The sequence below is a fragment of the Rhinolophus sinicus genome, chromosome 17 (assembly GCF_057876585.1).
Source record: "Rhinolophus sinicus isolate RSI-liver-muscle chromosome 17, RSI-T2T, whole genome shotgun sequence".
In the NCBI taxonomy this organism is placed as follows: domain Eukaryota; kingdom Metazoa; phylum Chordata; class Mammalia; order Chiroptera; family Rhinolophidae; genus Rhinolophus; species Rhinolophus sinicus.
Genome location: NC_142517.1, coordinates 209,608,822 through 209,629,240, shown reverse-complemented (window position 1 = coordinate 209,629,240; position 20,419 = coordinate 209,608,822). Strand labels below are relative to the sequence as shown.

At 45.9% G+C, this 20,419-nt stretch overlaps 1 protein-coding gene across 12 annotated transcripts in view; it reads right to left on the bottom strand.

Annotated features, from left to right (window-relative positions):
- Positions 1-20,419, bottom strand: part of AGAP1 (ArfGAP with GTPase domain, ankyrin repeat and PH domain 1) — a 511,591-nt gene that overhangs the window by 154,162 nt on the left and 337,010 nt on the right. For 8 of the 12 annotated variants that reach the window (XM_074315523.2, XM_074315532.2, XM_074315453.2 and 5 more), the window contains one exon: positions 2,909-3,067. The exons of the other annotated variants lie outside the window; for them this stretch is intronic. In XM_074315523.2, coding sequence (XP_074171624.1) covers positions 2,909-3,067 — 159 coding nt within the window. The remainder of the gene's footprint in view (positions 1-2,908; positions 3,068-20,419) is intronic. 12 annotated transcript variants of the gene reach the window in all.

The following is a 20,419-nucleotide window of genomic DNA, read 5'->3' as shown; positions in this document are numbered from 1 at the left end:
TCAGCATGTGGCTTTGGACAAGTGATATTGAATCCTATGTACCAGTCTGCCCATCTGTAAAATGGAACCAATAACAGTGCCTACTCCCTGAGGATCAAATGACATAATCCACAGGAAGTCCTCAACCAATGTTAGCTTACTATTGTTACTACGACTGCTTTCCTTTCCAACAATATCTTGTGTATGACCTTCCATCAATCCTTGTAAAATATAGCCATGAAGGAAGAATCCCGAAAAACTGTAGGAATCATACTTCTGGGTAACATTTTGCAGTGATTCTTGATTTTGCTATTTAAAATGTCAGCTGTATGTTTTATAATATGATGCTAATTAATTTTGCAATTTTGGCCTCATACTCATTCCTTCTCTGCAGCTCTTATTTTACGGCACTCCAACGAACACCTTTCACTTAACTGTAGCTCCTCGGTGCTCCCATTTTCCCTCACCTCCTCTCCAAGTCTTTGTCCAAATTGCCTCAATGCTTATAATAACCTCCTCCTGCGGTTTTGCACAGAAAAAGTCCATCTGGTTCTTTAAGCATCGCTCAAGTTTGAGTCTTTCTGGGAAGTTTGCCTTGATTAACTCCATCACTCCTTCAGCTACCCGCACAATTTCATCCTGGCTTTCTCTAAAGTTCTCCATCCAGATCCCACAGCAGGCTTATACTGGGGCACAGACCTGTGTTTCTTTTCTCCTGTGTTCAGGGTTCAAAGCTGTGACAAACATGCTATATGAATGAAGAACGGCTGGCCGAGGGCATTCATGGACGAGAGATCACTTTGGACATTCAAAATCGGCATTCGTACATAGGCGACGTGTCTCGCACAGGTACTTCATAGAAATGGGGGTGTAGACTAATGCAAACAACTGTGGGAAGACATGTCCAACCAAAGCGAGGGTCTGGAAGTCACGTCTTTTTAGAATCTGGTGTTGTGGCGACGCCTACCTTGTACATGTATAACCACACACGCATAACCGGACACCAAGAGCTACGAAGTAGAGGGAAAGCTAGCTAGCGAACCATTACCAAAGACTTAACTGTTCAGAAGGGAAGTCAGTAGAGAGGGATTGTAGATTCATATGCTGATTCCAAAGCCTTCTCTATAAAAATATCGTGAGTGTAGGGAAGGCAAAGATTGAGGGTGATGGTTTCTTTCAGGAATTTTTTCTTCTAACCTCCTTCTTCCTCCCCAACTATAATTCCTACAGCACATGAGGAACAAACCTAAAGACTAACCCTCTAACACAGCAAGTCTCAGAGGAGGAAGGCTTTAGAAGGTCACTGTCTGACAAGGCAGGGCCCAGGCGGGGCGTGCACCAGGCTCTGGGAAGGCCAGCTTGGGTTCCTCCCACCCTCACACATCTTCACAGCAAGGCGGTGACAGAACAAACCCAATCGGCTAGCAATACTGATACTAATGGAAAAATCAATGCATTTCAAAGTATTTGATAATGCGATAATGAAATGCGTTAACTGCTTGCTCCTAAAGAAAGTAACTATGGTAAAAATAGTAGATATTCAGTACGGAAGACACAGAACAGGTGTAGTGCTACACACCTAGCGACTACCCAAAGGAGGGAAGAACACACCCATTGAACAGGTAAGAACACAGAGGCTCAGGGAGGTAAGGTTACCTGCCCAAGGCCTCCTGGGAGGCAGGTGGGGGCCTCTGAATGAGGGATGAGAAGGCCCACCATGGGGCCTCTGGGGCCGGCCATGGCTGTGAATGCGCGTATGTCCCATCACAAGGGAGTCAGCGGTGGGTGGTTCATTTCCAGTGACGTAGAACTCCCTTCACTGGGCTTCTCACAGTATCGTCATGATTTCAGATGAAAGGTGGAAAGCCTTGACGCGTCCCTGAAGACGAAGCAGGCAGACCTTCGCTGTCTACCGGAGCATCTTCTGAATGAGGAAGGCGTCCTGGAGCTGGAGCGTGCTGGGCACCATCCTCATGTGCTCCGAGCCACCAGCCTCCCCAGACCCGTGCTGCTATGGCCTCAACGTCTCCCCCTCCTGCGGTTTGGGGCTGCCTTTCTTTAAGGCCTCCGCGTGGCAGTGTTTGCTGGAGGACCGGAGGACCGCGCAGTACCAGAAATACGGATGGTGTTTACCCAACGCAAACGTCCTGAGCAGCAGCTGGTGGGTCTACAGGGAAGACCTGACGCTGAATCTTTTAATTAGAACAAATTATGCTAAAATTACTCTAAAACCCTGTCTGATAGATGACAACAGTGGGAATTCCTTTAAATACCGGTGAACAGGCCACAGACAAAATGCCACAGGCAAAGCATGTTGCGGGGAGCCGGGTAGCCCCGACGCTGCATAATTCATGTTTTCACATGTATGTCAACAGTTTCTGGTGTGCCACGTGTGCTTCCCAAGGGGCCGCCCCCACTTGTCAAGAAAATGGGGGTGTGAGACCACCCAAAATTTAGAGGATGTGCCAGGAACCTTGGAAAATGGATAAGGAGAAAGAATTATGCATTTTCCTTTGATGGAAAACCCCCAAACAGCATAAAATGAGCACTAATAGGGGGAGGGAAGCCACCGCGGGTAGGAAGTGCGATCAGGGGAATAAAACCTGCCGTCATCTCTCAGCCCTGCCGCTTCCCCGTCACGTGACCCTGAGTCTGTCCGTCCTTGTCCTGTCTGTGGCCTCACTTTTCCAATCTGTCAGGTGGGGATGGGCAGCGACTCCTCCCTGCACCAAAGAGGAACAAATGAGCTGACGTGGGCGACACAGCCCATGGAGGACACACCGCTCCACAGAGGAAAGGTGAGGTGCGCAGGGCCGCTCCCCGGTGCTGCCCGCACCGTGGGGCCGAGCTCGGGGGCGCTGTGACCAGCCCCTGGCCTACGACAGGACCCTGAGGTGGCCGCGGATCCGTGGGGCCGCGCCTCTCTTACCACTGCTGATGGCCGAGTTTGCAATGACCGTAGCGTCACTCCACTGGTCCGCACTGGAGACTGAGTAGGACCGCTGCTGCATGCCGTCCGGTCGGCTGCCGAAGGAGCCCAGGCTGACGCCGCTCGCCATCTGAGACCCAGACGCACTAGTGACATTCCCTAGGAATAAACAAGTCACGTGAACACCACCGCGGACGCAGACCCCAGAGCCAGCACGACGCAGCTTCGGGTGAGCGCACACAAACAATCCGCAAAAAGCACCCGCAGCATCAGGCCATCTCTGGACGGAGCAGCGGCAAAGACACTGACCCACTTTTGGGAAAAGCCAGCTCGGTGTCAGCGCATCGACGGACAGGGAGGTGGGCCTCGGTGGGGAGTCAACTGCCTGGGGCCAGAGGGCTATTTCCACGGTGAAGATGTACTTTACGATCAACACAAATCACAGTTCCTAGACACGGCATCGGAAGAAACGCAGGCTCTTAAACCAGGTAAGTTTACCCTTAACCTTGAAAAGACTACGCGGAGGAAACATAACCTCAGCAATTTCAGGGAGCGCATGGACTGTGATAAAAAATGATCCCACGGTACACTTAATGATTTGAATCAGTTGCTTAACATCAAAATGAATTATTATCTGGTCACACCAATTTTAGACTCAAAAACATAATTACGTGCATTTGTCTAAAGCTCAACCGAACATACCTTGCTGCCAGTGAATTAGTTCGATAGATCTACACGCAGCGCTTCAAACGTATTAGGTTTTCTTTTTTTAACTTTCCTCCCATGGTTTTAGTTTAGAACCAATTAAGTTCTAAATTGTTTTGGAAAGAAATCCTTCCGAAAGGGTGTCAGCCTGGGCCTCTTCCCAGGGGGGACCCTGATCCGCCACACCCACCAATCAGAGCTGATTTGGGGACGCGGCTCCGCCCCACACGCCCGCCTGGGGCTCCCAGGCCCCGCCCCCGATTCCATCACGTGAACCCCTGGCCGACAGAGGATCTAGGGCTGCTAACATGTTCAGGGTGGATGAAAGGAAAACGAAAGGCTAGAGACCAAGGGAAAACAACGAGAAGATACACGAAGCTGTGACCCACTGCTAAGCCACGCCCCAAGTCGACACTGCCCAGGGGACACCTGCCATAGAGTGAAACGTCAAGGAGACGAATCTTTCCTGCCGACAGTGCCCATTCAGACCTCTGGCAAGTCATTAAGTGTGGAAATCTGCCCACAAAACCTCATTTTATACCAGCTTAGGCACACAAGGCCAAAACGCCTCAAGAAACAAAAATAAATTCACTGTCTGTGGTTGAATGGACGATGCCAGACGACGCTGGGGCCCACTGTGCCACGCCCCTTGTCCGTTCTCTCCGGGGGGTGGCTCTCAGAGGATGACCAGTCTACAAACCTGACGTCTGTCCCTTCAAAGGCAGAGCGTTATCTTAGCGTGTCTATCCCAGACTGCCTGAGGCAACACCGGGAAACCAGTGTCCACACGCACACAGGACAGCCCTGGCACCCTGAACCCTGGCTAAGGACCCCGTGACGTGTTCAAGTGGTCTTAAGTTGACAAGTTCCGCGTGCCAAGGCCAAACATCCACCGCAGGAAAAGGAAATCAGCCTCCCTACTGTACACGCCAGTGCAATATCAGGTGGCGCTGCTGAGCGGGCATCTGTGGCTGGTCCACTGGTTTTCAGACTTCTGGTGGTTTGTCTGTCACGTGACATTCCAAGCCCAAGTCCACACGTTAACATGCCACTGAGCAGCTCTGGGGTTGGCTCCTCAGGGGGTCCCCAAGGAAGCACAGTGGGATCTCTGGGGTGCAGAAACGCCAGCCCAGGCTGCATGCTCTGGCGTCTGATTGCAGAATGCATCCCCGACCCCAAACAGCTGTGCAGAATCCTTCAGAAAGGCGACCTTAGGGCTCTTCGGCTCATGATGGTCTTCTGATCCCAACCACGCTCAATTCCCAACTGTTGCACTAAAGAGAAACGACATGATTCAATTCTGGCCAAATGAGCGTGTGCATACGGATACAGATTTATGAAAGTATAATTTTTAAACAGATCCAGAGACGTGTGTCCGGGAGTCCGGGTTGAGCTCATAGATGCGTTTTTACTTAGTGGATAATGACCTCTCTTGAAAAGTAGAATTAATTTGGGCGAGTTCATCTAAAGAATCTGCGGTTTCTGGCATCACTTGAAAAATGACAATATCGGGCAGCTATGGGCCTGTATTTGTGCTGACTACAGATGTTCCCCGACTTCCAATGGGGTTATGTCCCGATAAATTCATCGTAAATAGAAAATATTATAAGTCAAAAACGCATTTAATCACCTCACCTACTGAACATCAAGCTTCCCCTTGCCCCTGAAACACATCAGCCTACACTTGGGCAAAATCATCTCACTGAAGCTGCACAGCGTCATGTGACATCAGACTACTGGCTGGCCCACAGGTCACTAGCCTGGGAAAAGATTCAAGTTCAAATTCCAAGTACAGTTGACCCTTGAACAATGCGAGGGCTGGAGACGCCGACCCCCATGCAGTCGAAAACCTGCATATAACTTTTGACTCCCCCCAAAACTTAACTAGTAATAGCCCGCTGTCAATTGGAAGCCTTATCGATAACATAAACAGTCGATTAACACACACTTTGTATGTCGTATTATTATATACTGTATTCTTAAAGTAAGCGACAGAAAAGGTTATTGAGTCATAAGGAAGATAAAATCCATTTACTGTATTTATTGAAAAAAATCTACATGTAAGTGGATGCATGCAGGTCAAACCCATGTTGTTCAAGGGTCAACTGTACAATTTGTACTGAAAGTGGATCATTTTGGGATGGTCTTAAAGTCGAAAAATTGTCAGTCAAACCATCGTACGTCAGGGACCATCTGTCTACCTCCGAACCTGCCTGTAGGACTGTAGCCTGCACGGCGAAATCCAAGATACACACTGCCCTCCTGCCCACCACACTTCACTCATTACCCACCCGCCGGGTTCCTGGTCTTTGGTTAATGTGAATTACGAAATCTCCAAAAATATGCATGGAAGTAACACATTTCAGAAGTAAAATATTTCTGATTTTCTCTTGGGAGAGTAAATCTTTTTTATTTACTCATTCACTTTATTTGAATTTCAGTTAAAACTTTCCTGAAGATCAAATAATAAAAGACTAACTAACTGGGACATAAAGAAACAATAACATTTTCTGGGATGATACAGAAATACGCTTACTGAACTGAAAACAAACAACAAAATTGTGAAGGGGAAGAAATATTGTTTCTGCCTTAAATATACAGTTTGCAGATCCATAAACAGATTTTGCCTCTCACTGTAAATGCAAAGACACAAGCATTAACTTCCAGGCAAACCGGTGGTCTGTGGGCCGGGCCATAACACCGTGTTGGCTTGGTGGGGCCCGTGAAGCATGTCACTCCACGGTGGACAGTCCTGGGCCAGTGGTCACACTTGGAGGCATTTCTATATACTTGAGTCAATGCATCAGTCAAAGAAACCAACTACTCCCAAATATTTCGTGAATATTTTAAATAACTAGACAGACTTAAAATCTAATGACAGTATTTTATGTCATCATTCCTGATGCTTAGTTTTACACACACCCCAGCAAAGGCTAACACGTAGTTTCATTTCTGTTCCTGAATGAAGGTCACTAATTAACTGGTTAAGTAACACTGTCCCTCCCTCCAGTTTTTTCATTTTTTAAAATATGGATGCATCCAGTAATATCTGCCCTATACGTGAGCACACAGGGAGTTGTCCCTTTTGAAAACCCCTCCAAGCAAATTTAAAATCACTTTATTCTCTCTCAAAGTACTCCAGGGCTACTCTTTCCTTGAATGGTAATTCATTCCTTGAATGGTAATTCATTAACAAGTAATTAACCAAGGCTGAGAATCTGGAGTTCTCCTTTGTGAAAGGAGCCCATGACTTGTCTGATTTCCTAAGAGCTGAGGACCTTAAGGTCAAGACCACGTGGGACGCAAGTGGTGGCTAAACGCAGTTCTAAATGCCATCGGTCCTCAAGCCGCTCGGAGCAGCCTGCCTGGGCTCGGCTTCTCTCTCCGCAGCTGGCAGGGACGAATGGGACCTGAAACCCAGATGGCCACCGACAGTCAATAAAGAAATAAAGCTCTGGGGCCACTACATTAATTAGTTAAATCAAATTGACACCTGTACCTGATTAATTACAAGTGTGTTCAAGAAAAGCCCTGAGCTCTGGCTATCCCGCCATTAGAATCCTAAGTACAAGACAGCCAGTCGGACTGGAGTTACAACCCCAAACACCAGTAGGACTGGAGTTACAACCCCAAACACTCAGGGCAGGGCGTGTGCACGCCCTGAGCCAAGCAAGGGGCACATGGTTGGAGAGAAGCCCCGGCACGACCTGACCCATGGCCCTAGTGAGGCCCAGGAGAGAGACTCCTGTTTCCTTCCCCAGTAGGTGAGCACCTACACACGTATCGGTTAGTGTGGCTGAGAAGATGGGGGGGGTCTGGTCCAGGGGCGAAGGACTCTCAGCACATAGCTGGAAATCAATCCCTTTCTTTGCAGGCATGTCTGTCTTTTCCTAGAGGGAAGAGATTCTAAAAGCCAGGTTGGAACGTCTTCTCTCCTGGAGCAGAGGCGGCAGGTCCACCAGCTGGTTCTAACAGCAAGCGCTAAGCCAGGCTCAACAGACAGACGTGAGGTCTGACGGGGAAGCCAACGGCACACACGCCTCCCCGGGGTGGGCTGTGCTGTGGACTCCTTGAGGGTGGGACGGGGGTACTTCCCATGCTCTCCTTCCCCTCATCGTCCTCATGCCCGGCTCCCACGCTCCCTGACCTGCCAGAATACCCCACCCGCTGCTGACAACAGCTCCACGGGGCAAGTGCTTCTTCATGTCTGCTGGCACGGACGCCGCACCCTTTTGTTACGATGGTCTTTTCAGGAACAGACTTCCTTCAGAGGAGGGCAGGTTGGCTTGCTGTCTGGGATCACGACATCCCTGTCTAGGGCAAAGGTTGGGCAGGCTTGCTCGAGTCCCATTATAAAAGACTGGGGTTTGCTCAGCTTGGAGTTCCGAGGACATGACATCCCAGGACAACCCCAAAAGCTATTCTAACTGACTCACCCAATGTGAGGCCTTCACAGAACAGCCCATATGTTTTTTTCTCTTTCTTTCAAGATTCCTTGTTTTCTCTTATCCTCCAAACTGAAATCACACACACACACACACACACACACACACACACACACACACACACATATACACACATACACACACACACGCGTGCGCATGAACACACCCACCAAGGGACATGTGCAAGAATGTTCATGGCGGCATCTGCAGAATAGCCCCAACTGGAGATGGCAGGAATGTCCACCCCCAGGGGTACCACGTGGTCTATCCACACGATGGGACATTACACACCAGTAAGAACGGAAGAACCGCCAACACGAGCCACAAGAAGACGAATATCACAGATGACGTGGAGCCAAAGGAGACAAGCAAGACACCAACTGTCCTGATCCCATCCAACAGGTCAAAACCAACCCCACGGACCGATGTGGTGAGAAATCACACGGTGACCGCACGCGGGCGTGTGTGTGTGTGTGTGTGTGGTGTGGGCGCAGGTGGGCGACAGGGTGGTGCCCACAGGGTGGCGCTTCCTGGGCTGCTGGCCACCTGCTGCTCGATCTGTGCGGGTCGCCTGTACACTCAGCTATAACTTAGGATTTTGCACTTTCTATGTGTACATTGTATCAATAATTCTTTACCCCCTCCCACCCAAGGTCGTCTGAATGGTTTGTGAATGCAGACGTCAGGTCAGGAAGTCCGAGTGACAGAGTCGGGTGAGGCAGGAGACAGTTTCAGCAGGTCCCAAAGAGTGGCCAGACCTCCACAGCAAGGAACACTGGTGTCCATCGGAAGCAGGTAATAACAGCACCGCTTTGGCACCGTCTCAGTATTTCCCCCCCAAATATCTGCATGACCGTGAAATACATAGTCGACTTCCTGGCCCATTCTGAACTCAGCAAAAGTGTTTCCTCAAAGACCCCACTGGGATATAGAGTACAGCATATGGAACAGAGTCAATGCAATTGTAATAGATACATCCGATGCCAGAGGGGTAACAGATGGGGGGAGGGGAGTTATTACTTTGTGAGGGGTGAAATGTCTATTGCATTGTTTTGTACACCTGAAACTAAAAATAAAAATAAAATAAAAAATAGACCCCCCCGAGGGACTGGGGGCTGCCGGCCTGGTTAGCGGGGGCGGCTCCATTGGCACGCTACTCCCCGGAGCCTGTGCCATCTCCCTGGCACGTGTGCTCACTGGGCGCCCTGACAGGTGCACGCTTCCCTGTGTCAGAAGCACCAGATTCTTCGCCAAGAATCATTTCAGCTCTACTTACAGCCCTAGAGTGTCAGAGTTGATTTGAAAAGGTACTTACCTCCACCCTAAGCTCTTTTTCTTTAAACAATTTGCATTTCAAAGTGAATACGGCATTTTTCTTCGAATGAACATCAGTATGTTGCCTGAACTGATCTCAAACGCATGAAAAAGATGCTGGTTTTCTATTGAGCAAGAATGTTTTCATCCCCCAAATGACATCAAAGACACAATTCCTCTTTTAAGCTATAGGCTTATTATATTAAAAATAGCCTGTTCTGATTTTTAAAAATATACTCTGAAATAGGCTTTTCACTGCATTCAAATAAAGATTCATCAACAATCGTTTCTTTTAAGATACAAAACTGTGCCCGCTGCACTTCCTGAGTTTGGGCCGTACAAACAAGACTTGACCTTCCCGAAGGCTTTACAGAGGAAAACGATCCTCGGCATTTGACTTGTTGGTTCAATTGCCTGAAAAGCAGCCACTCTCGGTGATAAGTGATACTGAAGTGTCATGTCCTTAGAGTGGGAGAGAAAAACCCAAACAGGACTCTGTAAGCAAGTGAGTTGATAAGAAACATTCACTCCTATTGTGGAGCTTTATAACTTAAGAAATCGTAAAAAAAAAAAAAAAAAAAAAAAAAGAAATCGTGATTACAGGAATGGGAGTGATAGCTCTTCCCCTCGGAGGCCTCGCCCTTAGAAACATACTAGACTGCTTTTGAGGGTCCACTCTATCCCTATGCATCTCCAACCCAGTTATGAAAGCTCAGAGTGTGAGGACACCTGCAGTGCTCCTGGGAAAAGCAGGTTTGCTGGTATCAGGACTGGATGCTGGGAGCCTTCCCAATGGCCAGGTCTCTTCAAACTGGGCCTTCACCATCTGTTCCGTCCTCTAACTGTAACCCCCAAAAGCATACAATTCACAACACTGCCATAAAAAGTGAGATACGATGATTTAAGTACCTGTGAGCAGGGCCCCTTCGCCTCACTGCATTGGAAATCGGCCTATTGTTTCACAACCAGAGTTTCAGGCCGAGAGGATTTGGTCCCAGGACACATTCAGTACCTTTTTTAAATAAAAATACAGATGTCAAGGCCTCTGCATGATGTGACACCTGTTGCGTAAAAGTGTGCCATTCGACATGTCTAGTTGAGATAAAAATCTTGTCTTCCTCAGACGACTATGAGTTTTTTGTTAGATATTTTCCACAGCATGTTTACCAGAGGAAAAACAGAATGTACCGAGTCCAGACCCAGTGTGATGTTAAATGTAATTACTGCTAAATACAACATTGTGTTCAGAATTAAAATCCTGGAACTGGACAGTTCGCTGTTATTTTCTCCCTATTCTAATTATGATGCCGAGGGAAAAAATGGGAGTCTGTTTTGCCATATAAATTTCTTAGAGGTTCTCTTGCAAAATTATAAAGATATAAACATAATGTAAGTTAGCGATCTACAAAAATCCCACCTAACAGACCATCTCTATATTAAACACGGCATAAATTGTTCTTAGTTATGACCATAGAAAAGATGTAATTTTAGATTATACTCCTTTACTATGACTTCCCTCCATTTTCCATGTTGTCCCACAATCTTCACTATAATTTAAAATATATGACATCTTACTAATTTAATGTAGATAATCTCTATTATTACAGTTTTTTCTACTTTTGGATAGATTCAGTTGTTTCTCGTTTCTCACTAATATAAACAATACTGCAAAGGACATCTACTGTTAGATGTTTTTCTCGGGATAAAATCCCGGAAGAGTTATTACTGGGTCAAACAGCATTAACATCTTTCTGACTCATTATATATGTGTTTCCAATTAGTTTTCTTAATGACCAGAGGGCTAAAAGAACATGGAACCTGGGCATCTTGAAAACAATTCACTCCATCATTTGTAAAACGGATATAATAATGGTAACAAATGTTGATGATAATAATGATAATAATATGCCCGTATGGCTTAAATTACATAAAATACTTTGTAAACTGCAAAGCTTCTGCAGGTGTTAGTTACTAATTGTACCAATAGTGGGTTTTTCTTTTCTCGAGAGTTTATGTTTTTAGTAAAAGCGTAAAATGGTACTGTTGCTAATTTTGTTTGACTTTATAACCTAAAAAGTCTGAGTATTTCACTTATGTTTCTCTCCTGTTCTGTCTCTTCATGCATCAGCTGCTCATGTTGTTTGCCTCGTATCTGTGTTTTAGTGTTGTAGCCACTGTCCCTTTGCATGAGCCGAACACTCATTCTCTCGATGGCACTTTCTGAAGCCATGGACAGTGCAGTGCTCAGCAGAGGGACACCTCAGTGACACTCTTACCACTCAGCTTTCCAGAATTCCTAAGGCATGACGACCAGCTGTGCCCACACTGTCAGAGCTACAGCTGATAAAAGGCCAGAGACAAAGAAAGGAAATCCTGTGCTTGGGACACCATGCAAGCAAAGGGATGAAGGACGACGTGATGTGCGGCGAGGTGAGCGAGGGCCAGAGCCCCCACCTACACCCCATCACTGGCTACTGGTCCACCTTGGGGATGGATGCGCTTTGGTGTTTGGTATAATTCAAGATGAAACTACGAAGCACATCAGAAGGTAAGTTCTCATTTAAGTGATTGTGTTTAGAAATAAGTTTGAGTATTTATTCCAAAGACAGAATCTGCTTTTTCTGGCTACACACAACACTCATCACTGCAGGACGATGCTCGCACTTCTCACCTTGCCCATTTTTATCTGTGTAGAGGACACTTGCCTACAGATTCTCAGGTGACTGGAGAGACCGTGATGTTTACTTACGCTCACTTAATGCAATGGCTACGTAATGCTTCCTTAGCTACAATCCATTTCTTAGTAGGGGTTACATGAATGAATTCATACACAATATGGTAATAATAAGGTACGGCAACACAACACAAAAGGAGCATGGATAACACTGAGCATTTTCTTTTAAGTAATAAAATGTGGTTATAGCATTCAGTGATAATGTTTTATAAAACCTAAGTCCAAGATGCCCATATACTGTCGTCTAGGTTCTTATTTGGCAGTATACCCCCAACCATTTAATTCAATTGTTCATTTTCTTCTTTTGCCAAGCATAACAGTTCCATCTTTAAAATATGCTTTCTCCTTTATGTGACAAATGCAATTATGGGACAAATGCTTTGCACAAAATTCACTTTGATTTGACAGCACTGTTTGGAGGGGAGATTTCTCTGGCTACCACTGAATTTTCTAATCCTTTTCAGGGAAGAGGCCCAGGTGGTCACAGGCTCTACCCTCAGAAGCACTCATGTCAGCTTCGTTTTCTCCCTTCAAAACTGTCTTGGAAGCGAATAGAGAAACCACGTAGGGAGCAAGCGACCCAAGGAACACCCGTGGTCAGAACCTTGATGACGTGTAGGTGGGCTGCTTGTTCGTAGGTCAGGATATCTTTGGGTTTTGCCTCTCATTAGAAGTATTCTAGAAAGTCGTACGTTCTCTGTCAGAGAGGTTAACTGCAAAACAACAGGCCACAAGGCTTGGAGACGGCAAAATGCCATGACTAGCGTAGTACACTGAAAACCTCTCCCCTGCCAATGTGGGAATGAGAAGGTAGCACGCAGGCCAATCACACACTTGCCTCTAGCACAGGAGGCTCTTTCCCGAGGCCCCGGCTCCACCAAGGCCCAGGCCAGCCGTCAGCTGCCTCCCTGAAGGCTGCTGGGACAATTCACAGAGACCATCTCAGCACCTTCCTCTCCCACAGCCCTTCCCACGCTGACTATTATGCTGCTTTTGCTGGGCTGGAAAGCATCATGTCAACAATTGAAACACTATTTCTTCACCAAACACACATTTTTGAGAGGGGGAAGAAAAAAGTGTCTAAAGCAAATTTTTATTTACGTATAGGGCTCTCTATTCCCACAGAGATGTACTCTGCCATCCCTCTAATGTTTTTAACTAAAATCATTAAGGATCAAGCTGTTTTCATCTGTTTTTACAGAAAAGAACACTCCCAGTTAGAGTTCACATAACTGAAGGTTTCCTTAAACTGGAAAGTATGATCCTGATTTATACTCAAACTGTAACCCCAATAATCTTGACCACAGAATGCTACAATGAGGGCACTGTTATCCGAAAGAAAGTAAACAATACTTCTCAGTATTTATCACTTACATCTCATATAATGGGTGACACTCAGTAATATTTACTTAATGAAAAAATAATTGCTAGGTCACAAAACTAGGAGAGGATGACAAAGGAAGAGAAATAATGGTCTATGCCTCAAAGAGCTTACAATTTAATGATGGAAACAATGTAACAGAAATTTGCCAGAATCTCAGTGGGAGAAATGTATAAACAGAAATAACTAACAAGAAGAATGTGTTTCTCATAAAAGCTGATGATACCACAACTCTCTGTCTTAATTTCAGATGTAGCTAACTTCCTGAAATTTTAGTCTAAGAGAAACCCCATAAATCGTTTATTTTTACCCCCTAAAAATAATAAATTATTAAATAGCCGTCTCAACCTACTCCAGTAAAACTCAGTTTGTGGAAGCAGGTATCATCACATGGTACTGATTTTTGGATAACCTTTCAGCAAAATAATTCTCAACTAAGAAGGCTTCCCTTGCAAGTGTTCCCCAAGTTCTAGAGAAGAGTCTAGCAAGTGTGGCCCATGGACACCTCAGCAGATTCAGTGTTATAAACAAAGCCCCAAGTGTGGGAAATGAACGGGTGACAAGGGCAGACAGGGGGTGAGACCCCAGGTTCGGAGGTTCCAGCGCGTGGTGTGCGACGTGACAAACTGGGAGGGGACACATGGGGACACGCACAGCTCATTTGGCACACGGAACAGACTCCGGAGTTATTAAAATGTTTTCTAGACCATTTGAAACTAAACAAAGAAAAACTTTGCTTCTGTGAGACAACGGATGTAGTTTTGACGTGGCGTTGTTTTTTTTAATAGCTATTACCACTGTAACAGCAGCTCAGCGACTCGGCGTCTGCAGTGTGAGCAGTTTTGATAAACAGCCTCTGCGGGCCACACAACGGGGATAATGTATCCTTAAGTACCGCCAATGAGCTGCCATTCTGCACAGCCAATTACTTCTGTGCGTCTGTCACTCAAAGGAAAAATGACTGAGCCCATTAGATGAAACCTTTGTCACTGTTCCTAATGCACTCTTAGGCCTCATTAATCTCCGGGAGCAGCAACAGAGCCGCCGGTGTCTCATTGCCTCCCCCGAACAGGCCCACGTGAAGCCTCTCATCTCTCCCCCAAGTGCACGGCGTTAATCAGGCTCTCCTTATTACCCCGTCCCTGTCACGGCGGAGAGCGCGCTCCCTCTTAAATGCTCTCATTATGACCCATCTTTAGAGCCGGCTAAGTGGAAAAAAAGAGAGAGGGAGAGAGGGAGAAAGAGGACGGGAGAGAAAGACGAGAGGAAAAAGCGAGTCCGATCACATTAATATTCATGACAATAATTAGTATTCTAGGTCACTGAATATTCATGCTATTAGTTTGGTTTTTTATGGGTTTGCTGGATGTCCTGATTACTGAAGTGTAGAGGGAAACAGCATGGTTGAGACTTTAGATGTCAACGGCAGTTCAATACTCAAAACACACTGAGATCCCCGCCCCCCCACCCCCGGAAAAGCAGCCTCAACCCTCCGAGGGCTTTAATATTTTGAAACCACCCGGGGCCTGAAGTGAGGGGAGGTAGAGGAGGAGGAAAGGTTTCCTGTGACAAAGGTCTAAGCATCAATCTGGTTAGGATACAAACATATTCACAGTTGCAAAAACCCAACAAAGACACACTTTAGGGACAAGAAGATATCTGTCATCTCAGAACAAAATGTCACAATCAGGAGTTAAGAAGAAAGCCAGAATAGGGATGATGGGACAGCGTACTCTGTGGAAATCCTGCGAAGTCCCGGAGAGCACCCCTCTCTCCCTCCCGCCTGCCGGCTGGCTGCCATCAGGCGGGGAACACTGTCTGTTGGGGGCACGGGCTTGTTAAATCTAATCCATTACGTCTACTCAAAGGCTACGGAAACACTGGATGGCATTTAACATATTAATTCAAACACATAACTTCTCTCCCCTGTTCGTTTCCTTCGTCAGTGATGAGCACAACTGTGCTGGATTCCATCCCTGGTACAATTCTGAAGACTCACCTTGGGCCAGGCCTGGGAAAGGCAGGTAGCGTGTTGTCCTCGTAAGAATAGACGTGGGAATCATTGTTCCATTCTAAAGATGAGAAGCTGAGGTTTAGCGACAGACACCTGCACAAGGCCCTAAGATGGGGGAGGGCGGGTTCGATGGAGTGTTTCTGGGTCCCAAGCCCCTACTGTTGCAATTATGTTTTCCTGCTCTCTACTTAAATGTCAACATGATTGTCAGAGCTAATACAACTCTGCCTTCCATCATATGTGGATATAATTTTACCAAAGCAGCCTGACAAAAACTCGTGTCAGAAAATACCTTTGGACATTTGACTGTCTTCTCCGGAAGCAACCCTGAAATTACAGTTGGGTAGATTTTCTAAAATGTGACTTCTGATAGATTCCCCAGAGAATGGCAATTTAAGGCACTGTAAGTTCCAAGCTAAAGCAATGGAAATGACAGACTACGCCATGGGTACCCCGAGAGTGCGACCTTGGAGGAAGGGGGAATTAAACAGGCTGCAATAATATCTTTTGGACTCTTCTTTTTCTCTTTCTCTTTCTTCTGTTTTCTTTTTTTGCTGGAGTAGATGCTGAAGGCATTTTTTCAAAAAGCCATTGAGAGGGAAATTTATAGCTCTCTATGTGTTATCTAAGATGGTCATTTTTTCCCTCCCTTCACACTTAATTGATAATAATTTGGCTTGGCATCGGCTTCTGGGTTCAAAATTATTTGCCCTTAGAAGGGAATTCTTCTCTTATCTTTAAGCGCGGGGTGTTGTTCTCGAGGGTCCACAGTCCATCAGAATTCTCTTCCCTGGGAGGCGACCTTGCTCTTCTCCTATCTTGGCTGCTGTGTAGGACTTTCTCCATGTTGACAGCGCTTCTTCTCTCCCCATCTCGATCCCTGACCTTTCAGATGGGAAGACGCTGGCATGTCCCTCACCACCTCCAGCATATTTTCTTCTGTTATATCTTTGATTACCAACAGTGTCTTTAGCTGTGTTCTTTATAGTATTTTTTCTATGACATTTTTTTTGCAAACTTTTTTCTTGAATTTCCAATAACTCTTTGGGTTTTTAAAACTCCCCATGTTTTTCATACAATCTTTTGTTTGTCTCATTTTATGGCTACAGTAACTTTCTGATGATACTAGTTAGAATTTCCTCTTAAATTCTTTCCCCAAAGTATCATTCTCCCAGGATCCGCTGTCATTTTGCTCACCTTGTCCCTTCCCATTTGTACTGTCATTTTCCACAAATGTGTTGGCTGTCCGTCCATCCCTATGAAAAGGGGCGTGTGGGCTCATCAGGCAGAGGAAGGGGTTTTCTCTGCTGCCTTGGAGCAGAGCAGCTGTGGGGCACAAGTTGACTGGTGGGTTCTGGTTAAGCCCGACCGTGTGGGCTCCATAGGCAGGGCAGGCTGGTGCACTGTAGTCACACCCCTCATGGTCGGAGCCGCCTTTCCTTGCTGGTCACTTATTTTTGTCTGCGGTTGTGCAGAGGTCTGGGCCTCCCCATCTACTCCCTTCTCATTCGGGCACCGGCACGTCCATCAGGAGGCCCCGCCCTCCCAGGAGGGGGCGCCACTGGCCAGCTCTGCGTGACCGTGTCCCTCAGCTTGCACGCCACAGCCGCCCAAAGGAGCTTAGAACAGCCCCATCTTCACGGCAGCGCTCCCGCTCTAGTTAAACTGCATCCCCCCCCCCCCCCCAAAGTGAGACCTGGGCTTGGTCATCAGCATGTAAGGTCGCACAATAGCGTAGAGATTCAGTTCCTACTCGGACAGTGTGTTTTCTTCTCCTCACCCAAGGCCAAATACGACATTAAGAGCATCAGATTCCCAACATTTTATTATTGTATGGAAGGCAGTCAACATTCCAATACTGGCAAACCAACCCTCCGCCCGCCCCACCAGAAATAACATAAGACCCTCTCCCACCAGTAATTTTCTATCCAATTGCGTCCTTGGTCCTGTTAGCACTTATCCCAGCTTCAATGGTCTTATTTGTGTATTTATCTTCTGACTTCTTCACCTGTGCTGGGGTGTGAGGCCCCTGGAGGGAGGGTGTTGTACTGCCCCCCCCCCCCCCCCATCTCCAGAGCACTAATCGGGCCTGGGCACACAGCAGACTCAATAACGATAAGCGAAGGACACAGGAAGCAAAGCAGGAAGATACCCAAATCCTTACATTGGTTGGTAGAAACAAAGTCAACGTTGGCACACAGTTCGGCATTATAATATTTGAAATACGGGCTGCGTTATGACTGTATACTAGAAAATCAAGAGAAATATCCAAACAGCTATTACAACTAACAAGAGCTCAGCAAGATGCCTGGACTTAGAAGATACACAAATTAGCAGTTTTCTTATTTCTTACCAATTAGATGATATAATATACAACCCCCCCAACCCCCCAAAGATTAGCCTCACAATTCACCAAGAAATATAAACAGAATGAATTAACGAGACAGATAAAGGAGCAAAATGAAGAACCGTGTTAAACTCTACTGACGGATATAAACCAATTTGAATAAATTGGGAAAGAACTGTGTTCCATGGTGAGAAACTCAATATGGTAAAATTTCCGTTCCTTTACAATTAATTGGTAGGGTAAAAACCATGGCAATCAGAGTCACAATTTTGACGGGGAAGGAGGAGGTTTCAAGTTATTCTAAAATTTACTGGAAAAAAGAAATGGGTAGCAAGTGCCAAGGAAAACTGGAGGATAAGAGAGTAATACTAAACTGTACTAGACTACCAGTTATAGACTGGGCCACACAGCTAAGACAGTGCGGTAAGTCCACGTCAGGTAAGACAATGTGGAAATGGTAGGCCAAGGGCATAGATTCTTGAGCCCGGAAACACAGCTAATTTGATTACATGAGAGTTAGCTGCACAATAGTGGGACCAACAGAATCAACAGGGAAAGGAAACAATTCAACAAAGAGAGGAAGGACCATTAGTTACCTACTTGAATGAAAAATTTAATTAGATTACATGTAATGGACACAAATTAAAGGTGGATTAGAGGTTAAATTTAAAAAAAGGAAAAACAATAATAAAATGGTAAAACTCAGAAAAGAAAAAAAAAATATACATATATATATATAGTATATGAATTGTGATCTGATTTCAAAATTATTCAAGGCTTTCTAAGTGCCTAAAGTAGAAACCACAGAAGTAAAAAGACTTATGATTTGATTATATATTAAAAAGAGGAAGCCTCTATATGTAAAAAAGACCATAAAGTATGAAGAGCAAATAAGAAACGGGGGAAAATTCTGCAAAATATATTATAAAGGGATAACATCCTCAATATACAAAGAGTTCTCACATATCAGTAAGAAAAAAACAAGCAAAAACGGACAAAAGATACCTCTAAACAACTATGACATAAGAAATAGGTAGGATCAATAAACATGTCATATGTTCACCCTCACAATAATTGAAGAAATCCAAATAAACAAAGCATGAGGTATTTTAATTGCTTGTCAGATTAGCACGGAGTCTAAAAATGCTACTTAAAGCAATGCTAGCAAGTGTGTGTGGGTGAGACGGGCACTCACTTTATGGATGGAAGGGTATGGTATACAAAACCTCTCTAGAAATTCATTTGGAAATGCGGATCAAAAGTCTTATAAACGTTTACGCCCACTGACGGACTCACTTCACGTATGGACTTGTAAGACAATAATTAGTGTCACGTACAAAGATTCTGGTACATGCACGTATCAGGTCTATGCGAGTGGAAAAGGTACTAGAAGGGAAGGCATGAAGCACTGATCTAACTCAGTAACACTGATGTAAGAAAACAAATAAAAAAGAAGAGAAAGCATAAAAAGAAACAAACGTGTCCAGGTAACACAGAACTCTGAAACAGCTGTGGTATCTGCTCCAGCGAATGTCACAGCCTTACTTCCGCGTCTCTACCTGGGACCCAAAGAGGGAAAACTGGCCGGGCTCCCTGGGTGGGGACTGTCTTGGCTTGGGGTTGAAAGGATATGTTGTGATAAACTAAGGGTGGGTGTGACCACTGAAAAGGAATTTCAACTGTGTTCCAAACTCTCCCATATGCCCAACAGCAAGAGTCTTCAAGAGAATGAAAACGGCATTGAAAAACGAGCCTTCAGAGCACACAAACTCACTCCCTTAGCAGAGGCCCATGACATAAGCCACTCCATGGAATAATTATACAGTTTACATGGCATTTTGGATTTTCGAACTGTTATCAAACCTTACCTTTTCCTTAGGACGACAAGTGGCAATTGAGCACCAAAGACCACAAGTGTCAAAATGAAGCTCAAACTCCCAGTCTTACGTGTCCAGCACGTCAAATCATTGGAGCTCGTCCCTCAGCCTGTGCGCCTGGCGAACGCCCATCCTTCCTTCACACCCAGCTCAGCCTGGGGCAGAGCTGACCCTGCCCGTAGCCTTACTATGAGCTGCTGCCCCCATCAGAGGGCGAGACTCTGGAGGCCGGGTACTCTGTCTTATTCTCCATGGCCCCAGGGCCCACGACTGTGCCCAGCATACCTCAGAAATTCCATGAATGCTGGCTGACTTGAATAAATAAATAGCTAGGTGTGACATGGTGGGTTAGAAGGGGAAGTGGACAATTAGCTGGTTATAAGGTGACTGCCTCTTATGTGAATTCTGGAGGTGAGGGACGCATTATCCACAGCACATGCGATTCCTGGCACCGAGTGGTGCTCAGTAAGCATATGGTGACTATATGAAAACACAGTAATAAAGACATCAGCTTCATACTCACGATGAACACATTTGTTTCTTGGGCACTTCTTGTCCCAGAGCCAGCACACCATCCTGAAAAGGATGCTTTGTATACCTCAGATGCCTTGTATATGTCAGCAGGTCCTAAGAGACCAGGCAAAACAACCTCACCACCTTTCTGGAAGGAACTGATGTCTCCGTTAGCAGAAAG